We start from the raw sequence: 26,616 nt of genomic DNA, 5'->3' as shown, positions 1-26,616 counted from the left end.
GCTTCAGGGAAAGCTGATCCCATCCAAGCCTCTAGGAGTGAAACTGAATGAGTCTAGGCTGTGCATGTGACATAGGCACAGGGTGATAGACATTCTTTTTAACATACAAAGCACACAGTGTATAAAGAAATACACGGTATATTCCTATAATACAATTTCACAGGGAAGAGGCAATTAGGGAAAAGGTGTGTGTCCAAAACATTCCTTACAGGTAGAACAATGGGAAAAAAAGGTTAAAAAACAGCAGTCGAAGATTAATAAGGTAATTTTATCCTATTACCACAATGATTTTAATTTGCGACTGATTTAATCAGGCTATGGAAAACCAGCAACCCCTCTTCCTGGATGTGAATGAGGGGCTCACAGCTCTGTCACACAAGCTGCCATCTGATCACCAAGAGGAGAACCAGCTTAGGGAGGAAGCTGGCTTGTCAGATGGCAAAGCAAAGTTGAGAAGACAGCCTGAGTCTTGAATGACACTCTGCAGTTACCGCCTCAAGTAGCCCTGAATCTACCCCACCTCTGCATTTCTGTTACTCTATTCAATACCTTTATTTTCAGTCTAAACCACTTTAAATTGGGTTTCTGTTTCTTGAAGCCAAAAGCACCCTTTCCTAGCACCTAAAATGGATTGTCATGACATTCTTGGGAATGTTAAGATAATACAAATAAAACCATATTACACAGTTCCTAGCCAAATGTGGGTCCTCAATGAATGTCTGATAAACAATTTGAAGAGTAACAGGATGCTTTTGGGGGGCCATGGGCTTAATTTGTGATTTTTAGAAAAAATTAGATTCTTACAATTCAGACTTTGAAAGGGAAGATATGGTAATCTGTAATTTTTTTTTATTGGCAACTTCTCTATTCATGAAAATTTTCTGTATGTGTTCTCTCAATGTTTGCAGACCACCTACATGAAAATCACCCAGGGTGATTGGTAAAAGTGCAAATTGAGAGCATTGCACTCAATTTGCCTTGATCCCCAGAACCTCAAGAAAAGAAAAAGAAAAGGGAAATTTATCTCCATTCAAAATTATAAATAAGGTGATCTGTGGATGAGGGTGGGAATCTACAATTTTCTAGATGACTCTACACTGTTAAACTTCCTAGAAATTAACTTAGTATTTATGTCATTCTATAATAAATTTAAAACTTCTATGGGCTTACCACTTAGATATTTCTGATGCTTCAAACACACATTATTTAAATATGCTATATTTTGATCATTTTTGACATGATTATAGCACTTTGAATATTTCTTGATTGAGGTTTAGGAAACAAGGACTTTTTTTCCTACCTACTTCTTTATAATTTACCTTGGAAAAAGCTTTTACTACGTTGAATGAAAAGTTGGTTCTAAATATGATATCAGAGTCCTTCTTATTTCCAAGACAGTAAGCCTGTCTTCTAAGTCCTCCAATTTGTACATAATCAGTGAAAGACACTTTACTGTTGCAAACCAGTGTGGGCTGAATGAAAAGTCTTGGTTTGGTATGTCAATCCATTTCATCATTATTCCTTTTCCTTTCTTTAAGCTGATCATTTAAAAATTGTGTGAGCAGTACCAATTTCTATAATCTTCAAGAGAATAAGCCCCCTTACCACCTCGATTAGCCCTGATTGACCCTGAATTGTAGCATCTTAGTTTGATCAGTACTATTCTCAGAATATTCTTTTCTATCCCTCTTTATTTCCTAAAGTGGAAAATCAGTGATGGGCCACCAAGGTTCCCTAAAAGACTTGAAGGAACCCCTCCACATACAATGCCCTTCCTATATGGACCGTGCCAGTGGTGTAGTGGGCCTCGTTTATTGAGTCCTTACTGTGTGACAGGTACTGTGAAGTTCTTTACATTCAGTTCTTTATTTAGTCTGACAATACTCCTGTAAAATACATATTATTAATACTTCCACTTTGGACTCAGGGAACTGAACACAGAAAAATTAATAACTTGCCCAAGGTCACACAAATGTTTAGCCAGACATGTTCTGTTTTCTTTAACAGATGCAGCCCAGCTCTGAGTACAAACTAAAGTTTCTGTAGAACAGAAGTCCTCACACACCATGTTCCCCTTAGCTGCCTCACACCATATTGCCAACACCCCATACCATGATTCTTGTTTGCTTATTTGCTTCCTTCCCTGAACAGTGAGCTCTTTGAGGACACTCTGTAGCCACAGTGACTAGTAAGGAATGTGACACAGGGTAGGCTTTGAATATTTATGGAATGAATGAGTGACATGTCAAATAGTGAAGGGGTTGAGCCAAGTCAAAGCCAAAGCCACACAGCTCCAAAGCTTGGCGTTCGATCTGTAGTACACAGACCTGGATGTGAAGCCCAGCTGCTCTGCCGAAAAGTTGTAGGGAGTGGCAAGTTATTTACTTTCTCTGATGCTCACCTTTTTGTTCCTGTTGTTCAGACAATGAACAGACACAATGTCAAGGGCTTAGCGCAGCCTCACGCAGGACTCACTAAATGGCAATTGTGATTACTGTTATTTTCTGACATATCACCTCCTTCTCTTCTTGGTGAGGGAAAGTTACTTTGCAACTGAAAAGGGCAAAGTCTTTTCTGAGATGTCAAGCTCTGCCTTAACTGTGATTAGTATGGTCTTACTGATCCTGCAATTATAACCTTCAGACCTAGTGCCTTCTACGGCTGGAAAAAACTTCTCCCACCCCACCTATTCTTTTTCCCCCATATTCTGCCACATTTCTTAACCCTGTGTACTCTCTGAATATTTGCTTCTTATCCAGCATCTGCTTAATAGCAAGCACTTCTGCAATGTCTCTACCTACTCAGTTCTAAGAAAGCCAGGCTGTCACGTATGCTGCTCTCTGAGCATCCCCTCTTTGCAAATACCCATTTTCAACTATCTGTAATTTAGCTATCACCAGGCCTGCATTCCCAGTGTCAATGTCACCTCTCATCCAAATCCCCATTTCCTGAGCATTTCCTCAAACTCTATAAACTGGAGACTGAATTCATCACCTACCCAGGAAGCAATGGCCCCTCATGACATCTCCACTTGTGAGTGTTATCCAATTTCTAAATTACCCAATCCCAAAACATTAAGAATTTTGACTCCTCTTGCCCTCCCCTGCTTCTCTAAATCAAGAAGCCAAGTCCTAGTTGTTCTATTGCAAAAGCTCTTAGGTAATCTTTTCCATCTTTCCCGGCCCATCTCGACTCCATTCAGACCCTTACCACTGCACATTGTGAGTCCTGCCTCAGACTCTTCTGTACCACTGTCCACCAACCCATCCCGTTCACCAGATTCTTCCCAAAGTAATTGCCTTTCCTAAATTACTCCCTTTGCCCAATATCCTGTACTTAAGCCAGATTCCTCTGCCATATTGGCCAAGTCAATTTCTTGCCCAGAGTCCCTTATAAACCACGCTCTCCAGCCCAACTGTTTCTCCTGTCTCAATCTCGCCTTTATTCAAGATAGACCTTCTAGCTTGTTATCCTCCCCTTCCCCCTCCTCAAATCAATCCCTCCTCCATCTGATTCTCAAATCAACTTTCTTCCTCACTCTTTACTGACCATTGAGTTGGAAATGATCAGTTATATCTCACCCAGAATAATACTCATCGTATATCTTGGATCTTATCATTTACTGTGTGGTACCATTACCTCTTCAGTTATACAAATTTTTTCTTCAAATAAACGTTGAATGCTGAGGGCCAAATTAATTTCTTATACTTTATGTCTTTACCTAGAAAAGCTACTTAATAGTAATACTACAATAAGTATTAGTTTGCTCCTAAGTGGTTCTTCATTGTATTTAATTATGTCTTGCTATTTTAATAAATTAATATGCAAATGAATATAATTTTAGCCTAATGATTTTAAAGAGTAACTGCCAGTTGTAGAATTTTATAAAACACCCCACTTCTATTTTTACATTTTTAAGTTGTTTTATATCTAAGACACATACAAACTGAAAATTACTTGTTTTAAGGTAAGCAACAATAAAAACTCAATAGATCTTCCCAAGATAGAAAAGAAGAAAGAGGGACTTGAACCTAGTACTCAGACAACAACATCCAGCTGTCCTGCTGAAACCATTTTGGGCCTTCTTTTTTCATAAAGCTGAAAAGACTGAATTTGTCCATTTCTGACATTTCTTCAGAAATGTTGTTAAACACTTAGTGCAAAGGCAAAGAAAGGAATAAAGATGGGTAGCTATCGCTTAGGATAGCTTAGTGTTTTATCTGTTTGCACTTTTTTATTTCACTAAAAAAATACAATTTTTGATTGCTGTTTTTCACGTATAATAAAATGACAAACACAAGGCTCATGGAATGAATGTGTACAAGCAGACATGCTTCTTTGTAGCTAACACCAGGTTGCATGCAAAAGCAAAACACGATGAAAATGCATGAAAATTAGTGGGTATGTATGTGCAGATTACATTTTGAGTGCCCGATGAATCATCCACAAATGCTCAGAGTGAGTGTTAAGTGCATTATGAAGCCAAACAAGACTTTTTTTTCCTACCAGTTTTCTCAATTCCCACTGGAATCGGTTTGGCTGGCTCTGCTATGCCTTGGAAATGATGCCAATACAATTCTGAGACTGCTGCTAGGGAGTACAAAACATCACAGGTCCTACAGAAACAATGGCTTTCATCGTTCTTTTTCATTTGACAACTGGAGTTTTTTGGCTCAATTCTATTTCTTCTTAAAGATTAGGTTACCACAGTACATTAACCTGAATTTATACTCAAGTGGACAACCAATCAAAAATGTAAGAATTCAAACTGAATATTTCTAGTTTACACATGCCAAATAATCAGTATACCTAAATTTATAACTTCTGTGCTTCTAAAATATAACATGAATGTAATTCCCATTAAAAATTCCTTCCATTAAACTTACAGAACTTTAAAAAATATTCTTAATTACCTTGAAGCTAGAAATGGACGTTTTTTTGTTTGCATTTTTAAGAGTCTGATTGACCCATTTAATAATAATGTCATCATTTACTTTTTCACCATCCCCAAGATCCGATAACACTTTCAGCGTATACCTGCAACAGAAAAGACATGTACTTAAGACTGAAAGGGAGGAAATTTGCTTTCACATCATTTAGATCAGTACTCATATAAATATTTCAGAAATAGCCAGACACAGTGGTGGCACGCCTGTAATCACAGCACTTGGGAGGCTGAGGCAGGAGGATCCCATGTTCGAGGCCAGCCTGGGCTGCACAGTGAGACCCTGTCTTAATGAGGAAAAGAAAGGGAAGGGAATGGGAGGGAGGAGGAGAGGGGAGGGGAAGAGAAGAGGAAAGGAAAGGAGAGAGAGAAAGAGCCAGGAAGAAAGGATGGAGGGAGAGAGAGAAAGAGAAAGGGAATGAAAGGAAAACAGTTCGGTTCTAATAGTTCTGATTTTAGTCTGGCATTTGCACTTGGTTTCATTCCAAAGTTACAAAACTCACTTATCAAAAATAAAACCTACCATATGGTATTTAAAAAATTTAAAGGGGTACCTTCACAGGAAATCAATGTGAGTCAATGCCCTGTATAGCTATCCTTATCTCAACCAGCAAAACCCCTTGTTCCTTCCTATTATTGCTTATACTCTCCCTACAACAAAATTAGAGATAAGGGCAAAATAGTTTCTGCTGGGTATTGAGGGGGGGGAGCGGGAGGGGGTGGAGTGGGTGGTAAGGGAGGGGGTGGGGGCAGGGTGGAGAAATGAACCAAGCCTTGTATGCACATATGAATAATAAAAGAAAAATGAAAAATAAATAAATAAATAAATAATAAAAAATAAAGGGGTACCTTACAGAGCCATTTTTAAGAGGTATTAATAAGGGCTGGTAGGGTGGCTCAAGTGGTAGAACGCCTGTCTAGCAAGCGTGAGGCCCTGAGTTCTAATCCAGTGCCCCCCCACACAAAAGGCATTAATAAAAAAGTGATTGTATTTCTAGAGATTAACTCATTTTTAAAATAAAATATAACATAAAATTATATAATTTATATCATCAATAGCAAATATTTGGAAAAACCAATGTATTATATGATATATATTTCTTGTGTTCATTAATCTTCGAGAATAGTTAAACGCTTAGTTCCAATGGCCGTTGAAGGAAACTGACAGAGTTGTACACACGCTGACCTTTACCTTCGCATCAGTTGCCATAGCAGTGCCAGCGTGAGGGTTGCATTCCCTTCATTGAGGTCCTGCCCCCCAATGCCAACCAAGGAGAATTTGGCCTCGTTCTTCCCAAGCTCCACTGCATAGTTACAGTTTTCAATCTGTAAGCAAGCACAAGTTTTGGTATGAAAACACATTTTTAAAAACATGTCGCCTGACTATGCCAACCCAGTTCAATCATCTGAAAAAGTGTTACACTAGAAAAATAATTAAACTAGGTAGCAGAATGACTAGCTGAGAAGTGTTAAGATCTTTCCTACCCTAAAAAGTCTTATTCATGGAAAATCTGTGACTAAAAACCTAGGTTTCCTAAATTCTACTAGTAGAGACCACAAATATTGTTTTGTTTAGATTTAAAATTAAGGAATAGAACAATGATTGTTCCATTAGGAATCTAATTTTTGTCCCATATTTTCTATCCAGATCCTACACTGAAATTTAGCTCTTTCCTAGTGACATAAATCCAGTTAAGTCCTTTCTATACTTCATTTGCTTTTGTCTACCCTGGTCTCTGCAGAAGTTTCTTAACTCCCAGCATTGAGTGCTACAGTTCTTTTATCAAGACATCTAAATTCTTGCCAGGTGCTGGCACTCACTCCTGTAATCCAGCCACTTGGGAGACTGGGAAGATTGTAGTTCAAGGCCAGCCTGGGCAAATAGTTCCTGAGACCCCATCTCCAAAATAACCAGAGTAAGAGCATTGCCCAAGTGGCAGAGCGTCTGCTTTGCAAGTGCAAAGCCCTGAGTTCAAACCTCAGTCCCACAAAAAAAAAAAGGCATATATGAATTCTCATGTATTTGAGGGGGTTTTGCACCAGTGAAATTATAAGCTCTTAACATCTATTATCACAAGTAAGAAAAAGTGTTTGCTTAATACTTTTTGGAATAAACATTTAGTTAAGAAAAATTATATAACTGGTTTCTCTTTATTTTTTTCCCAAGTTAGTTAAGGCTAACAGTTCAACAGGAGATACACAGATACATTTGTTTCCAAGATATAAAAACTATTTCTAGAAAAGGAAAGAGACTACACAATAGAATTTTTACAAATAAATGGATCCTGCTTTAAAAAGGGAATGTAAATCTCCAAAGTTCAGCTTATTACAAATAAAAATGAACCTGCAGTAACATCTGCCTGGTTCATTACATAAATCCAGAAAAATATCAGGCATCAGTGGCTCACACCTGTAATCCAACTACTCAGGAGGCAGAGATCAGGAGGATCATGGTTCAAAGCCAGAGTGGGCAAATAGTTTGTGAGACCCTATCTCAAAAATACCAGACACGAAAAGGGCTGGTGGAGTGGCTCAAGGTGAAGGACCTGAGTTCAAGCCCCAGTACTGCCAAAAAAAAAAAAATCCAGAAAAATATCTGCTATGGATTTATTTTTCACATTCAAGGACATACTATTTCAAAAAAATTCCTAGTAGCCATATTTAATTATGCCTGTTTAACAGAAATAAGTGCTGTAGAAATGTTTCTAGCTAAAAAAAATGGGATAGATATCCAATTTCTGGAGTATCGCATTAGCACTCTGAGTGTGTAACAGTGTGAAGGGGGAGAGCAAGAAAGGAGGTATTTCCTAAGGATATGCACTGGAGTGGGAGAATTTCCTAGCAAACTATAATGATGACTTCTGAGTAAAATGTCTTTCGGTGAAGGGCCATCTGTTTATAATTAGTTGGACAAAAATTCTTAGAGGAGACAATGGGGAGAAAGCACATCAGGGTTGCTGGAGAGGCTGGCAGAATGCACGAGGAAAGGGATCTGGAAATGGGTGCTAACAGAAGGGAACAGATGTGCCGTTTTTAGCAGCACTTAGCTGAACACTTGTAAGATCTGGAGAGGTAGCAAAGTAGAGAAAGAATGAGGAATTAGACTCCCAGAGGGAAGTCATGTTTGTCATAATACCTAAAACCCTAAAAATGGGTCAGCTAAGGATGTAAATACAGGAATTAAGAGTCTGGGTTTTTGTGACAATTCTGATTAGACTTATATTGTACATTAGTTACATCTCCCACATTGTCTCTTCCCTCAACCCCATTCCACCCCACTTGAAGCAACTGCAAGAGGTTTCTTTGATCTATTTCATATAAGTATGTGAAGTCCGTCAACCATATTCCCTCTCCTTAATCTCTTTCCTTCACCCCCCCACTAGCAATCCCCACACACTGTACCTATTTTACAGTCCTGTCATCTCAATGTATCCCTCTGTGGGTGTGCTTTACTTTGGTCCATTCAACCCCTTCCATTTCCCTCCCTCTCCCTTTTACCTCCCACCCCCATTTTTCAACAGCATTCAGTACACACCCTTATATCCTCTACCTTCATATCTTATGGTATGCCATATCACTGATGCTCTATCGTTCTCTCTTCCTTTCCTTCTTTCCCCGAGTTCCATAGACTAGATCCACTGTCACAAACATGTTCCACCCCCTTGAGTAACGAATCTATCCTAATAAAAATTATATAAAAGAAAGAGTCTTGGGCTAAGAACTGAGCCTTGAAAATACCTAGTACTGCCAGACTCAAAGATGAGAGCTAGTAAGAGGCGAGAAGGAGCACAAAGAAGGAGATAAAAAAGTTGGGGTGAATGGAAGAATTGATTACCAAGCACCTCGAAGGCTTTGGGCAAAAGCAAAGCTTGAATTATGTGGACAATGAGAAGAGGGACACAATGGTACACAAGGAGCCACGTGAAAAGAAATGCTGAAAAATAATGAAGAAAAATGTTGAGTGGTGCAGTTTTATGAACTTTGTAAGAGAAGTAAAGCGATGTCTGTTGACCGTCCAAAGTCCATAAACCAATTTTGTGACACTGTGTCACGGAAGTACTGCTTCTTCATTTCTTAAACATCTTGAATTTATCTCAGGCTTTATGTTTCATTCTATAAGTAGCTAATACTTGCTGAAAGGAAACATTCTGCTATGATTCATTTGTGACATTTTGTAATTAACATTAAAATTCCAGGTATAATGAACGGCTTAGTTTGTGCTTTCCTGTTCTATTTGACATCTGAAGTTGTGAAGAAAAAAAGACTTATGTGAAATTAGTTAACATTTTCTGAATTCTACTCCCATGAAAAGAACTACAGGCAAATCCAATAAAATTTTAGAACCCAGGCAGTCCAGCTGCTAGAAATACTGAAAAAATTAGTGTAAATCTCATGTACTTTCAATATAATTTCCTTGTAAAAAGCCTTTAACTTTTTTTTTAAACTTACACAGTGTATAAATATCTGTCCATTCGAGGGAAAGAGGAAGACTGGAAATCATGTTGAATGCATGTCTGTGTGTGTATCTCAAACAAATCAGATTCTTATCCTGTGTATATGCAATTTTATATCTTTTTTCCATGCCTCTACTACAAAAAAACCCCACTACTTTTAGTGCACATTTTACTTCATTTTGCAAGTGCATTATAATTTATTAGTGCTTGATTGAGCAACAAGGTGGTTTGCTTTTTTTTGTTCTGTAGCATACCTTGAGAAGCATTTGACACACATCTTGACTTTCTGATTTTTTTCCCCCAGTACTGGAGTTTGAACTCAGGGCTCACTCTTGTTAGGCAGGTGCTCTACCACTTAAGCCACTCCTCTGGCCCTCTTTGCTTCAGTTATTTTTCTAATAGGGCCTCACCTTTATGTTCCGGCTAGCCTGAACCACCTATTTATGCTTCTCCCATAGCTTCGATGGCCTGTGCCACCCCATCTAGCTTTTATTAAGATGGGGTCTCACAAATTTTTTTGCCTGGGCTAGACTTGAACCATCAGACTGATCTTGCTTCCTAAGTAGCTGGGATTAATGCATCAGGCCTTAAATTGTGTTTCTTATTGTGGGTGAAAAGCTTTTCTTTCTGTGAATTGTTCACTCATGTTTTCCCATTTTCCTATTATTATTTCAACAATAGCAGCTGAGTTTTAGTAATTGATTTGTGCAAACTATTGATATGTTTACAATACTAACCATTCATCATCTCTGTTGCAAATAGGGGTTTTCAGGTTTATGGTTTGTCTTTAACTTTTGATTCAGTTTTAAATTCAAATGCTATCAACTATATCATTTTTTCCTGTGTAACTTATTTATTCCAAGAGTAGAGAGTCATAACTTTTATTTCCTTCCATTTTATTCCACTTAACAGGTTAACTCTATCTTTAATCCATCTGGTATTACTATGGCAGTAGACACTTGGTGAAGACAGCTTTTTCCTAACCAGATAGATAGCTGTTCTTCCTGGCATCAGTTTTTGGATGAGTGTACCTCTCCCTATTAAATTTAGCAAACACCTATCAAATATTATATTCATAGATTTTAGGATAGGTTTCTAGGCTATTCTATTTTTATGTCCATTCTAAAATTACTTCAGTAACTATATCTTGGAGTGGTACTGGGGTTTGAACTCAGCATCTTGTGCTTGTTAGGCAGGTGCTCTACCACTTGAGTTATACGCTCAGCCCTTTTTTGCTTTATGTTATTTTTCAGACTAGAATCTCATGGCTTTTTGCCTGGCTTCTTTGTTGATTTGGGACTGATCTCAAACCAGGATCCTCCTGATCTCTTCCACACAAGTACTTGGAATTTCAGGCATGAGCCGCTGCACCTGGCCCATACATTTTTATTTACAGCCACAGATTGATTAGTGACAGGGCCATGTTCTAAGAAACGTGTCACTGTGGCCCTGATGTCACTAGCTGATGTAATAGAAGGATGTGTAATGGCATGTGTGGTCCCTCATGTGGTTATGTGACTGCATTTTCTAACATCTCCCTTGACATGCTTGGGAAAGTTCCTGACTGCTCAGGCCTGTTTCTTTTCCACTGGAACTTTAGAACCACTGCAAAGTCCCCCCACTACATATATGAAGTTCCTTTCTCTACCCCAACTCTACACACACAGAGTCTGTTTAGAATTCTATCTGGATTTATTTTCTACCTACCTATAAGTTAACTGGGGAAAAAATTAGTATCCTTATACTATCTAGACTTTCTGCTCAAGAATATGGTTATATTCCACTTATTCAACTACAGCTTTAACATCATGATTTCATAATAACCAAATACATAAACTACAGCAAATTTAGTCCATTAATTTATTTAGTATACTTAAATTATTTATATCATTTTAAACAAAAAGATGAAGTTAAATGAAAGTATAAAAATTTAGAGCTGGGTGTGGTGGCTCATGCCTGTAATCACTTCTCTGTGGAAGGCCCAGGGAGGAGGATTACAGTTTGAGGCTAGTCCAGGCAAAAGCATGAGACTCTCTCTGAAAAAACAAACTAAAGCAAAAAGGGCTTGGGGGCATGGCTCAAGTGGTAGAGCACCTACCTAGCAAGCATGAGGCCCTGAGTTCAAACCCCAGTACCAAAAAAAAAAATAGTCCTACATACTTTACTTTAGAAAGGAAACGACCCTGAAACAGAAGGTAAAAAGGAAATGCAAAAACAAAGCCAAAGCTGTTTCAACAGGACAAAGACGAACACCAAGGAGCCCATGGATCTGAGTAAGAATGACCCTGCAGACAAGAGTTCTTTGCACTCACTGCCAGATATTCTGTCCACCAGCTGTCACCACACCACAGCCCTCCTCCCCCGTGTCTGATGGCTTCCCACCTCACAGTTTACAGCCTCAGCTCCCTCACCTGCGTTCCAGGTTCTCAGCATCTTGCTTAGTGTTCACAGTGCCCACTGTCAAAGTCCTCTGCCACCGCAAAGGACTTGCTGTCCTCAATCCTCAGGCCTGGGGGATTGATGTTCCTATGACCCCTCGACCCCTTCTCAGTCTCTTTGTAACAAACCCTCTCCATTTGCTAAGGCCTAACTCAATCCAGCCTCCAGCAGGAAGACTCAAGTGCAACCAACACACAGCCTTTTCTTCCTTAAAGCCGTAACACTTGCTTTGCCTACACTGCACTGCAGTTGTCTGCATCTTACCCTCCTGGTTTCCTTAGGACTACCTGAGGACCAACGCCATGGTCACCCTTTCTGCATGCCTTGCCTGTGTAGGTAACAGGTAATCGATAAACACCTGCCAGCTCATGTTGGCCATTCTGAAATAACAGTGCACTTCTGGTGCATCTCCGAGAACTTTAAGTTCTACAACTCGTTACAGACAAAAGCCATTCTGAAGTGCCTGACTGGGAGAATTGCCTCCATCTTTCCAAACATTTATTGAAGCAAACTTATAAAAACGGCGATGGAGCGTCACACACTGTGAGACAAAACTGTGGGGACAGAGCACGTTTTACCAAGCTCTGTGAAACCCTCAGTCCTCTGTTTTCTACCAGAACAATCACAGCCATGTCATTCCATTCACCTTCTTCATGTTCCCTCCAAGAGCAGGGTAAGGGGGCTTGTTGATATGGCTCCAGTTGACAGGCACTCGGATCATTTCGTAGAGCTGAAAGATCACCAACGCATCTGCAAGGTCACTGAAACAGGAAGGAAAGGCGGATGAGGCAGGAAACAGTGTGGATGCCATCTGACTCTGTTAAGTACATTGCAGAGGGATGGATGTCTTCAAAACCACAGGGCAGTCAACTAATGCTTATAAAATGACATTTGACCAAGAACTTCCAATCATAAATGTTTACAAAGACAGAGATACATACGTATATGCACATATACAAAGATATTTGTTGCCACCATATTTATAAATTTAGAAATAAATCCCTGACTTTCGAGGCTGTTGAGTGAACTATCCATGCTATGAACTCCTGGGCCTCCACCACACAAAATAAAATAGATTTCTATGTACTGATATGAAAGGTTGCTAGCAGAGTGGCTCAAGTGGTAGAGCACCTGCCTAGCAAGCATGATGCCCTGAGTTCAAATCCCAGTGACACCAAAAAAAAAACTGACATGAAAAGCTTTACAAGATACTTTATGTTTTTTTAAAAGCAAGTGGCAGAACACTTCATATGCTTTTAAAAAACTAGAGCCAAATGTATTTATTTAGCACATATACTCAGGGCTGTTAATAGCAATGGCCTGTGGGGCAGGAAAGAAGGAAATGTGAGTGACGGGGATAAGGAGGGGATTATCTTTGACTTCATTCTGTATACTTGTGCGTTTCTTGAAGCTTACAGAGTAGAATGAGTTCATATGTTACTTATGTATTATGATTCTTTAAAACTTTCAAAATAGTTACAGGAAAATCACAGCGATTCAGTAGGCAGCTGTTTGTGTTCAGTAATGAAGGTTAAGAAGAAGAAATTAAAAGCAAGTAGGAGTTCTTAAAGCAAGAATCCCACTCCTTTGGATTCAGAAAAGTGAGTTCTCCCAAGAAGCTAACGTTGTCTGGAGAGGCCACTTTTCAGTTCTGTAGGTAAAGACATAAGCAACAGCAACTGATTCTGTAAACTGCCAACTCTGTCGGACATGATGTGGCTTTTCTCTCCCAGCAGCTTATCAACCAGCTCGTTTTGCTAGTGTCAATATTACTTTGCAGCCCTTGACACATGCTGCATGGTGGCGAAGGGAGGCTGGGCCCTGTGTTGAGCGATGAAGTCCAATGTAAAGGCAGTTACGATCTGACTAGGTGATCTGCAAGCACACGGGCACTTGCATAAAAAGTCCAGCTTCTAGATCTCATCCGTATCATAGTTCTTATTTTAATTGAATTCATGCATATTTTTGTGCAGCATGGTGTTATTATTCAGATCCTGCAGACAGGAACACTGAGGATCAAGGAATTGAACTGAGTTCCACAGACTTCATGATCGATTCCAGAACCAACTGGTCATAGGAAAACTCTAGGAGTGATAGTCCTTAAAATATATTTAATGTTTAAAGATAATTTTTAGCTAAAATCCATATGAGTAATTATAATTGCTTTGCTATGGACTGGGTGTAGGTGGGTGGGGAGCTGAAGATGCTTACAGGTGAGCTGAGGAATACAATCCAAGCACAAATTTATGCACACATGGTTCTGCGCTAGCTACACCCCTGGCTATTGTATCTTCTGTGTTCAATGGTTCTCTTTAAAGTTATACCACACTGGATAATTTTCTGAAAGTTAACAGTCTGTTTCCCAAGGAAAAATTACATATGCCAAGAATCCCTTTAGTAATGTTTCAAGAGCTACACAACTATAATCAAATCCCTTTAAATGAAAAATTTGGTCAGTTCTCCTTTCAACCATCTAGAACTCTAGTGTTCTAGACAATTGTGAAATAGTTATCTTAAGTCTGAACAAATCTTAATCCTCTATTTTTAAATTTAATTTTTAATCATAAACGAAATTAACGTTCATTGTAAAGAAACAAAACCAAACCATACTTCAATTACTAAAATCAGGTCTCCTCACTATTCTCCACTCCTACTTCTTAGGCTGCACAGAGTGCTGTAAGTACCCACCCAGTTCTCCTTTACAACTTCACGTACAAATAAGCACACCACCAATCTTTAAAAGAAATGGGGTCATACTAGACCTATCATTCTTTTCTCTCAATAATATATCAGACACATTTTCAGATCAGTCCATAAAGACCTAATCCTTCCCACCTCCATGTTGGAGTGTTAGCTATTCTTCTACCATAAGTCTCCTGGATATGGACCCCTTCTCATCTAGCTGGAATTTATATATCACTTAAGAGTTTGGCAAATATGATTCTATCACATCAAGGCCAGTTAACAGAATAGGGCAATACTTAATTTAAGTTTTAGGGAATATTTTAATAGATTCCAAGGAGCAAGAAATTACTGCATAATAAACACCCAGTTAGCCATGGAGGTTTTCTCCTATGACATTAATCTTCAGCTCATGTTCAAATCATAATTTAGTTAAACTTCTTTAAGGAGTTTCCTTAACATGGAAATTACTCATTGAGCTCATCAGACATTTGTCCTTAAAAGAACCCTAGCTTAAGCTGAGTTCTTTTGAATTTTCTCAAGGCAAGATTCTATAATGAAGAGGAAAGACATGTTACTCTCATCCACTTAGAAGAACCATGATATCACTAGCAGACAACAGAGGAAAGCACTTGGTAAAATGTTTTCTTACTCTTACCAATGTTAATTATCTATTGCCATTTTTAAACAAGAAAGAGTAAGATCCCACTATTGCAAAAAAATAAAAAAGGAATAAGGTAAAAATTATAATAATTACCCAAAGAAAACAAGCTATTTCCACAAATAAGGGAAAAAAATACATAAACATTACAAAATAATGGAGATGTGACAAAAACTAAAAAATTATTAATTATAGTGAAAAATACTCATGTAATAGAACAATCTACCAGATATTATAGTTATTCTAATCCATTAAGGCTGAAATAATTTATTTTCATGACCAATAAAAGAATAAGGAATATGTTTCCAGATTTCTTTATATCATCATAAAAATTGTAGCTATCTTCATATATCTTTTTAAGTAACATTTTTCTTTTAAAATGTATTGCCAATTCTTCTCATTCTGAAACGCTAAATGTCCTCTAAATTCTTGTAATTTGAGAAGATGTTCTCATGTAAACATAAGGAGAGTTTGAAACTTAAGAGTTGGATCCTGACAGTAGGGCTGAGGCTGAAGGAGTGTCTTAAGTGACAGCATGCTTACTTAAGAACAAGCGTAAGGCCCTGAGTTCAAACCCCAGCACCACCATCTGGGGGCTGGGGTGGGTAAGACAGTAAAGCTGAAACACAGTGCTTACCTGTACAGATGATTAACGTATGGGTTGACCCCCAAGGAATTCATCCAGTTTCGAAACGTCCTCTCCTCTTTACTCTCCCCTAGAGTAGACACAAGTACACACTGATGATCCAGGCCCCAACCATCAAGAACTCTTTAAGCCACTCTAGAAGGAACAAACTGGCCATACATACTTTGCCATGGTTCTTTAGATACCATAATTTCTTTAGAAGGAAAAAAAAAAATCCCTTTCCCCACTATTAAGAAACTTCCTTTTGTTCTCTCTCCACCTAGATTCCATAGTTGATATCTGTGAATAACTACTGAGCCATGGTTTCTCTGTGCAAAAACAACAGATAACCTTATGCAGTCTGAAGTTATGACCAGATGCAAAAGGGATTAACTAAGCCTTATAAAACAAAATCTTTTAGCGCTCTGGGCAATACTAGTCTATTAAGCAAAGAGAAAAGTTCTACCTTTCCAAATGCAGTGCTTTAAAATTTGCACAGATTACTGTTTCATACAGGAAACTTTCTGGGCACCCAAATGTACACTTTACACCAAAGGATTTCAGATAGCATTAAAAGCTAGGCAATGATTGTCACTGTTGAAAATGCTCAAGCAACACAGGCTCTACACAGCATCCCGGTGTGTGCTAAGAGACATCACGCTTCATCGTACGTCCCTGGGCTTGATGATCACCTGGAGGACGCAGGTGCCCCTGTGACAATACGACCTCCATGAGCACATACCACCCTGGAGGAAAACGTGAGTACCACGTGCCACAAAGGGGGAAGAGATGTAACCTCCTGCCACGTCTGCCTTGCAGAGGTCTAGGGTTGCACAGACCCTAGACCTATGTGACTTACTGTAATGCTATTTATTGGTCATTTTTCAGCAAAGCTAGGGGACAGTGGAATGATCTAGACTTTGTCTTTCACCAGAACCCTGAAAAGCTGGAATATAGACACCTGTCGTCATGTCTAAACCATAGGCAAGTTCAGATCACTCTCTAGACTTTGGGCCATGTGCGACCCGCAGGACAAGGCTAAAAACCTATAACACTCTGAGCTCCAGGGCCCAGTTCCACAGAGCCGTCCCTACAGTTGTCATTAAGTGCCACAGGGAGTACAGACCTGCCCATCTAGAACCAGAACCAAAACCTTGTACGAGCTAAAGAATTCTGTTACTTTTGCCAGGTGTTCAGGAAATAAATGCCCACCATAATTTCACATGATTTTCAATGCCATTACCAATGCTTTTCCCAGCATCTACTTCAACCCTAGCTCCACTGGATGGCCATATAATTTCCTGCTTAAATTTTGCTCCTTCTGGTCTTCCTAAAAAGTAGCATACCAGTCTGTTGTATCTGCTATGAGCACCTTATAATAAACAATCTACACGAGACCCAAGTTCAACTAAATGTTCCTAGAATCCATGCCTGTCATGTTCACAGGAGTCATTAAATGGGTGCAAATTAAATCCCTGAACAGTCAGCACTATGACATGAACAGAAACACATTGTGGTCAACAGCTTGATACAGGTGACTCAGATTTACCTGTCAGTTGTTGCCCTGACATAATACAGTTATAATGCTCGCTCTCTCTCTCTCTCTCTCTCTCTCTCTTTCTCTCTCTCTCTCTCCCTCCCTCCCTCTCTCTCTCTCTCTAGTTAGGGAAATCCAAATTATGTCTTAAAATTTCGGAGATTAAAAAATTTCCACTTGAAAATCTATAGTATTTCAGTCTTAATAAACTTCAAATTAAAAAAATTTTTCAGAGATTAAGGGTTTAATTTTTTATTAAAATATGCAAATTCTATTGAACCCGATGATATAATGAGTATTTAAATAGACACAAAACTTGACCCAGATGTGGTAATGTACAACTGTAATCCCAGCTACTTGGGAGGTGGGGAGAGGAGGATCACAGATTGAGGCCAGCCTGGGCAAAAGTTAGTGAGATCGTAACTCAACAGCATGCCAGGTGTAGTGGCACATGCCTACAATCTGTTAGAGAGGCAGTGGGTAGAGGGATCACCATCCAGCCCAGGTAAAAGCACAAGACCCTGCCTGAAAAATAAACCTAAAAGCAAAAGGCCTGGCATGTGGCTCCAGTGGTAGAGCTCCTGCCTAGCAAGTTTCAGATCCTGAGTTCAATTCCCATACTGCCAAAAATAAATAAATAAATAAATTTATATTTTGATTCATATTTCTTCTTATTGTTCTCAACTAATTGTTTTATTATCATTTTAAATTTTAACGCTGGAAAGTAAAACAGATTTTATGAGAGAGTATTTATTTACCGGGTGCCATTCCAGGTTGTCTTGGTAAATAAATGCTCAAAACTAGAAGCGCTATGCCTTTGTGAGAGCACGGTAAAGCATCACAAAAACATATGTATTCCAGAAAGAGAAGTGTTTTCTGGATTGCAGACAACAAAAGCAAACTTAGAACTAAAATCTTAATTGCTGATATGCAAGATAGAACTATAAAATATTCCGTTCATTTATAGGTCATCTGCAACTGATGAAAGTTTCAATAAACATAACATATATGGTAACAGTAGGCTGCCAGGAGGACAGAAAAGGAGCTGACATGACACTAACTGTCTCCTCCTCCCACCGTGACCCTTAACCAACTCATAACAGAGGTAAACACATGGTTCAATTTGATATGAAGATCCAATATTTACTTGGGCTTTTAATTTTCTTTAATTTCCTAATGATAAATTCTCTGCCAATGAGGACATACTAATATATGAATTTGGGATGTGGTAAAGTCAAGCATCAAATTTCCTAAGAATCTATGAAAACATAAATTTACAGAGGAAAATATTCCAATGACAGTCAAGGTCAAACTCATTTTTGGCAGTTCTATCAGGACATACATACATTCTAAATTAAGAAGATTGATAAATACTTCCCACAGTGTCTTAACGAACGTAATAATACTGATGGAAATATTTAGCAATCCCAGTCAAACTGAAAAATCCCAAAAGCATGCGAACTCTAGCAAAGGAATCCAAACAACACAACCAGGAGAGCGAGTAAGTTGGAAAGAGCTCTAGCAAGAATCCAGTGACTACAAAAGCAGATCATCTTTTAACGGCACTTTAAACAAGGCCTCCTTCTGTAAGACACAGAGGGATTTTGAAATTGTCCAGACTGATAAAAACTTAGCAGTCTTCCTTTTCACTTTTTTTTTTAATTCTAATCTTTCACCCTGAATTTCTCTTTGCTAAAAAAAAAAAAAAATCTACATTTTTGTCTGCTTCCCTCTCAGTTATACACCTACATGGAGAGTACTGAGCTTATTTAGGGGGTAGAGTAAATAGAATTGATCAGAGTCTTCAAAAACGCCTTTGTTAATCCAAAATATCATTAATCACAAAACTGTAATTATAAGGTGACAAGGACATTATGAACTCTAGTCGTGGCCTTTGAAGGAACAGATCGTGACACTGACTTCTCTTTCAGTCTCACTGGGGACAGGAGGAGGTGGATTATGTGAATGGCATGTATCATTTCTTCCCACCAAGAAGAAGCCCTCTCTTCCGTGAACCACAACTCCCGAGGCAATCCTAGGATTGGCGCCTCCCGCAAACTCTGTCATCTCTACTGATCTAGTTCTTGTTCTGATCCGAGCCGTTAGTACTGGTGTGCGTGTGGATGAGGCTGAGGATGGAGAAGAAAGGAAGAGAGGATGGGAAACAGATAAGGACAAAGAAGAAAACAGGGACGATGTTTTTGTCATCATGCTGATTCATAGCTGTGAGCTTCAATGGCATTCACTCCATGTGACATAGCTAAACGAAACAAAGTGAACTGCATTATAGAAGCTATCAGAAGTTCCTTCAAAGATTACTTGTGATAAAAGATAAGATTTATCACAGGAGAGAGGTAAAGACTTTATATCAAATCATGAAGTCCAATTGTCCAAACTGGTTTCTAGTGTGTTTAGTACAACATCCTCTCGTGATAGAAGGCAAACTAGGTGAGGAGTGGAGCTCTCCACGCCCTCCTCCTCTACTTAGCTAAGCTTCATTTGTGGTTCTTGCTTGTAGTCATTCATTCTGTAGACATAGTAAGACCAATACACAGCATGGACAATGCAAAAAATAAACATCAACCCAGAGGGAAAGAATAAATGCCACTAATAAAAGGAACATTCGGAAAGAATATATTTCTAGAGCAGAGAGAAGCACTAAATACAGTACCTACGTTAGGAGGAGTCAGATCTGCATGGCACGAAGCAAAACAGGAAAGTTACACATTGTGAGGCAGTAACAATAGTCCGCACATCAACACGAGTAACTACAGCTGTTGTCATGTACACTGAGCACATTAAAAAGAGAATAATACTGCAGTCAAACCAGTTTTCAAAGTGGGGAAAGGCTAAATATAATTATTTTTCCAATATATGGTCCGTATTGGGAACAGAGTAACGCTATAGGACCATTTATTAGAATATTTTAAGTGTATGATAGATTTCACTATGGGAAAATGACAGATAAGTAAGAGTCACCCCAGCATTCTCTTTTAACCAAAACCGACTACCAGTTTCTCTAATTTGAACTATTTTGGATGCACAAGCCCACACACACTAAATTGCATTTCCACCACATCTCCAGACCTCTGATAGTGAAGTAAGACAAACCACAAGAAAGAGATACAATGAGTCAACTAGAGTAAGAAAGAACATACCTTCCAGTAAATTTATATCGATGTCGTTGTTATCAGGCTTGTGTAGACATGGATATGTGTTAAAAAGATTAGCTACAAAGGCTAAATTCAGTTTAGGGTTGCCTGAAACCACATCTGCAGGGGTGACAAACTGCCTGCAGCCCAGTTTATCTGCCTCTTGGAGCATGAACTCAGCGCGCTTCAGGTCATTTTTCTCCTAAACAATGAAATAAAACAAAATGGTCAAGATTAAACTGTGGATTGGTGTAATTTTTTATAGGCAAACATATTTATAAGCAATTACTTTTCTGCAAATAATAGTTTACAAGCATCACAAATCAACTTCCCCATTTGTTTTAAAGAAAAAAGGACAAGTCTTTTAATTTTCTTGCTGGGATCACTGAGAAATACTTAACCCTAATTGCTAATAAAACTCAAGTGAACCTCAGTGAGTGCCTGCTGGGAACCAAAAGCCACGGTCTGACAAGGTCGCTGTGGCTTTGCAGCATTCCGACAAGGTTGGAACCTGCAGGTGCACCATGCCTCTATCACGGTGGGAAGGAACGCTAAGTGGTTTCCCTTGACTGAAAAGAAGTTTATACTTAGTCAAGGACACTGGCAGTGAAAATACAGGCTGGCAAAAATAGAAAGATTGTAACTAGGTCAGAGTGTTTTGATGTTTAAGTCTCTTCCTCTTTTGTATAAAGCTTGCTGAGATAAATAAAATTTTGCCAGTTGGTCATCAGCCTGCTGGCCCTCTCGATATGTGTTTTGTCATTCCCTCCTGAGTGACTGAGTCCTTTCGTATGTCTTGTCTTGTTCATTCCTTTCCTGAGCCCTTTTGGGTCAAGGACCTCTGCAATCCCAGGAAGTGCATAATGGTTAAAGTTTGAAAACAAGAGCATCTTGTAGAGCACCCTCTGGAAGACATGTTTAGTTGTTTCACCCACTACACACACACACACACACACACACACACACACACACACACAGAAAGCATAGCTCACAAATGAAAAACTCTGGAAACAAACAAAACAAGCCAAATACCTGTAAGCAGGAGAGTAAAAGAGTGTCACTAGACTTATTAATTCACACAATGATACACAACAATATGAGTGAATCAGAAATATAAGTTAAAAAAAAGCACTAGAAATTTAAATGCATGAAAAAATTTTATATGAAGTTAAAAAGTAAAGTAAAAATTTAATTTCATACATAAAAAAGCAAACGAACAATGACTACAAGATTCCAGATGGTGGTTACCACATTGAGGGTGGCAGAGGCACAAGGTAGGGAAGAACTACACAGCTAAGTGAAAATTAATGTCAAGGTCTTCGTTTTCATGATGGATTAAGGTTCATGAGGCTTGTCGCAATCTCCAAACAATCACAAACAAAAATAAATAAAAGAGGGGCACGCATGGATCCACCCATCAGGAGAGTGCATCATAACCAAAGATTATAACCTAATTCTGTTCACCAGAATTACAAAGTAATAAAAATGCATACACCTCTAATCCCAGCAGTCAAGAGAGTGAGGCAGGAGAATCACAAGTTTGAAACCAGCCTGGGCTACACAGTAAGACCTGTCTCAACAAATAAACAGCAACCACCAAAAAAAAAAAAAAAAAAAAAAAGAGTAAAAACAGAACAAAATTGGAGAAAGAGAGAGTCAACCCTATAAGACAAGGAAAAGCTACCAAGGTAGACGTCAACAAATCACAATATATAGACCTTACTTGGATCTTAATTCGAATGACTCTACAAAGAAATTCTGACATTTACAAGAGAATTGTAACAATGACCACATGGTGTTAATGACTGTCATTAATTTTATTGGGGATAGGTAGTATGATTATATTAAAAATATCTTTATCTTCTAGAAATGCATGCTGAAGTATTTATTAGTGAAATGATGCTATGTCTAGAATTTGCTTCAAAATAACGTAAGAGAGAAACAGGGAGGAAATAAGTCCGCTGACTGAGAGTTGATCAGTGTTTAACGGGTATGGGCATACAGCATTTTAATATACTAAGTCTGTTTGAATATACTTGAAATTTTCCTTAGCTTTTTAAGTACTTAAAGTAATTTGCATACTATATTTCTGACCTATTTCATTATACTAATATGAAATATAATTTATTAGTAATGACTCAAGTTGTAAGTGGACCACGATCTGTATCAGTGCTTCCTATGCCATAAACACTAGGAATTTCCACATTTTATTTTGCATATTTCCAAAGGTAAGCAATGGAACTGTTTGCCAGTTGCTTAGCAATCTAATAACACCTTGCAGCTTCCTTTCCTGGGGCACACCCGCAGTCACGAAGGCACCCTGGCTCCAGGTGGGTTTCACCAGGGAAATGTGGACATAGGGTCAACTCCACACTGGAGGTTAGATTCCTGCTATTTCTTCTCAGTCTTGACAGCCGGGTGGCTTAGCTGGAGATCTGTAGCCTGGGGCACAAGGAAACGTGTGAAGCAGAGGGTTCGGCTTCAAGGATGGGCTGCGGACTTTACCAGGAGGCTGTCTGTGCAGAATTACCATCCACACTGGACTGACTGGACTCACTAGCTAAACTCACAGTCAGACAGAACAACAGGAGTCTTTATTCCCATTTTCTGCAGGGGGAGCAGGGAATGTTTCTCCCTTTCTTCCCCATTTCGCCCCACTTTTAGCCTATTATACTAAATCCCTTTCCTAATAAACTTTATTATTACTTCCACTAAAGAAAAATTAAGTAGAACAGTGGTTACCAGAGATGGAAGTGGGGGTTATGGTTTAATGAGTACGGGGTGTCACTATGGGGTCATGAAAATGCTCTAGAGACAGGGAGTGATGACAGCTGGACAGCAGTGCCATTGCACTGAATGGCACTGGGTCATGTGCACAAAAATGGTAAAACTTGTGTAATGTATAATTTTACCACAGTATGCAAAGACAACGAAGATTGCGCTCACGTTAAATCCAGACATGTCAATGGCAACAGCAGGACCATCTCCTCGGTCACCTTTAGGAGCGATCTGATTGAGCAGGTGAAAATAGGCTCTTGAATCCTTCAAGGAAAGAATGAACTCTTGTCATTTTTAAAGTGATAAAAATGATGATAAAGTCATCATTAAATTTAAGGGAAAAAAAGTGCTCAAATTGAGGAAATCGCCCCCATCTTAAAGAAAAGAAAAACAAACAGTAACTTTAACAATCCAGAATTACTTATAGGATTCTGAATGCACCTCCGAGCTTCTGCCAATGCTGCCCCCTGGACTGCAAGCCCCGCCCCTTACCTTTCTCATTTGTTCACATCCCCAAGCATCAGTGTCCCTGGAGATTCCCATCAAATAGTTTCTCCTGGAAGACTTCCCTAGCTTCTTCAGAGTGAGCCAAATATCCTCCTCTGCGTGGCACAGCGCCCCTTGCCTGTCTCTGTACATACACTGTGACCACACCATATTTAGTCATCACTGCGGTCATCTCCAGAGGTGGCTGTCACAATTCTTCCCTGTAAGCATATGTAGCTCTTCTCCTTCCCTTTGATTTGGGCTGGCTTTACTACAGAAGGCTGTGAATGTTTGGGGCTTCCAAGCCCAAATGTAAACAGTCTCTGCGGGAGGTGTGGCTCAAGTGGTACAGCACCTGCTTTGCAAGTGCAAAACCCTGATGAATTCAAACCTCGATCCCACAAAAAAAAAGAAAGAAGAAAAAATCTTTGTCTCTGATTCCTCCCTCTTGAAGGTTTTTTGTTTGTTTGTTTGTTTGATTGGTTGTTGTTTTTTTTTTTCTTTTTTGTGGTACTGAGGTTTGAACTCAGGGCCTTTTCCTTGAGCCACTCCACCAGCCCTTTTTGGTGAAGGGTTTTTTTGAGATAAGAGTCTCATGAACTATTTGCCCAAGCTGGCTTTGAACTTCGATCCTCCTGATCTCTGCCTGAGTAACCAGGATTACAGGCATGAGCCACCCATGCCCCACCCTCTTGAAGGTTTGAAGTTAACCTTTACAAAAGTCCAACTCTCTGAGAATATCAAGCTACAAGGAAACCAACAGAGCCACCTGGTGGAGGACCACTGAGGCACTAGATTTGTGACTGGTGTCTTTGGACATCTTCCAAATGAACTTAACTGACAGCTAATGTAATTGAATTAGTGATCAAAGAAATGTGAAGGAGAGGCTACATCAACCCCCCAAAATTATGAAAAACAATAAATCATTTTAAACCAGTAAGTTTTGCCTGGTTTGCTGTGCATAATTAGGAAGCTTCTGAAAAAAGTGAGTCTTTGCATCACTCATTGCAAATTACTCTAGAAATAATAAAGCCTAGAGAAGAAAACAGCCACAGGGTCCCAATTTGGCAATGTCTATTCTGGCCTTGACCTTGAGAGACTGATGGCTAGGTGAAAGTGAAGGAAAGTGCTGCCAAGAGACTTTGCTTGGGAGACACACCTTCAGGTCCTCATTTGTCTGCTGATTCTCTGCACCCTCAGAAAACCCGCTTCCTGTTAGCTGGCTATTGGAGAACTGGAAGGAAAAGTGTTGAGCTGGTCCAACACACAAGGGCCACCAGTCCAGCAAACAGGTGTCATTCTCAGTCCATTAATTTAATATACAGGCGATAGCTAAAACCATGTGATCTTTTTAGTCATTTAGTTATGTAAGTATGACATTTCTAAAAGCCTGAATTTTCTGCAATCCATTGTTTCCTGCAGATAACTTAGAGATAAAATTTCATAAAGAACTTCCTCACTTGTGCTTTATAATTCAGTGGACCAGTGGCACAGAAAATGGGAAAGAATGCTTTAATGTGTTGAAGCTCAAGCCGCCTTCCTCTCATGGCTAGTTGCAATTCATATTACAAACCAGTAAATTGTTTTTAGAAGATTTTGTGAATATAATCAGAAGAAATGCAAAGCTTCATTTCCTTAGGTGGCTTTTGGCAAAGTGGAATTTGATTCAAGTTTAAGTGTGCATTTTTAACCCCTGTGTTGTCTTTCACATCCTCCATGTCTATATCCCATGACCACTGTGAGCAGTGAAGGGCAACCTTGATGTCCTGGCTGAAGTTGCTGATTGGACGCCACCCCGCGTTGGTCAGGTGGTAGTTGACCCATCTCAGCAGCAGTTCCTCGGGTGACAGTTTCATGAGCTCATCCAGATCCTCACCGTTGTTCAGCAAGGCGATCAGAGCTGCAGGGAGGCCAGGGCAATGTGAGTCCTTCCCCTGGTGAGCAGCGTCAACAGAAAGCAAATGACTTTGGAGGCCTTACCTTCGTTCTTGGAAAGCTCAATGTCCGCAAACAGACCAACTTTGATGATCTGCCAGAGAAGCCCCAGGACCAAGTGGGGCTTGCCTTCTTTGAGGTCTTGCGCCCCAATGTTCACCACTGTACAGCCAATGGCGGAGGCAGAATTCAGGGCCAGGTTCAAATTCTCCTGAATCGTCAAAAGAAAAACATAAGTGAGGAAGTTCTTTCTAAAGTCTAATCTACAAGTTATCTGCAAGAAACAACAGATCGCAGAAAATTCAGACTTTTAAACATAAGTCATACTTATACAACTAAATGACCACTTCTAAGGAGAGTACATGGTTTTAGCTGCATCTGTCCCTGCCAAGGACATTCTGCAGACGCCTCCCCCAAAGCCCTCCCTCCACACTGTATTATGCCTAGCTGGAGTGTTTAAAAGGATCTCAAACCCAATATGTCCAAAACAAGCAAAATTTCCCACCATGTGTCCGTGATCCTCAGCACCACAAAAAAAAAAAAAAAAAGAAAAGAAAAAAAAAGGAGGAACAACTGGGGGATGGTACTAGTGGCAGGGGAGAGGAGGTGGGGAAAGGGTGAAGGAGGTGAAGATGGTGCAAATACTGTGTACACTTGTGTAAATGGAAAAATGAGACCTGCTGAAACTATTCCAGGAAAGGGGGATAGAGGAGAATGGTGGAGGGGTAAATTCAAGTATATTTGATATATTATAAGAACTTTTGTAAATGCCACATTGTACCCCTACCCAACACAACAATAAAAAAAAAAGAAGTAAAATGAAGGGAGGAAGAAGAAATGAAAGAAGAAAAGGAAGAAGACTAGCATCAAATAATCATTAATTAAATAACTTGATAATTACAATAATATAAATGGAATTCTG

The 26,616-nt window shown here is 39.3% G+C and overlaps 1 protein-coding gene across 4 annotated transcripts in view; it reads right to left on the bottom strand.

The window, feature by feature from the left end:
* The window catches only part of Pls1 (plastin 1), a 97,479-nt gene that overhangs the window by 3,267 nt on the left and 67,596 nt on the right, over positions 1-26,616 (bottom strand). For all 4 annotated transcript variants that reach the window (XM_074060227.1, XM_074060226.1, XM_074060225.1 and 1 more), the window contains exons 7-14: positions 25,740-25,905; positions 25,517-25,659; positions 23,442-23,537; positions 20,502-20,697; positions 15,819-15,897; positions 12,485-12,599; positions 6,138-6,271; positions 4,914-5,037 (exon numbers count right to left, since the gene is read on the bottom strand). In XM_074060227.1, coding sequence (XP_073916328.1) covers positions 4,914-5,037; positions 6,138-6,271; positions 12,485-12,599; positions 15,819-15,897; positions 20,502-20,697; positions 23,442-23,537; positions 25,517-25,659; positions 25,740-25,905 — 1,053 coding nt within the window. The remainder of the gene's footprint in view (positions 1-4,913; positions 5,038-6,137; positions 6,272-12,484; positions 12,600-15,818; positions 15,898-20,501; positions 20,698-23,441; positions 23,538-25,516; positions 25,660-25,739; positions 25,906-26,616) is intronic.

This window comes from Castor canadensis, chromosome 17, assembly GCF_047511655.1.
Source record: "Castor canadensis chromosome 17, mCasCan1.hap1v2, whole genome shotgun sequence".
NCBI lineage: Eukaryota > Metazoa > Chordata > Mammalia > Rodentia > Castoridae > Castor > Castor canadensis.
Note: the sequence above shows the minus strand (reverse complement) of the source record. Positions and strands in the feature narration are given on the sequence as shown.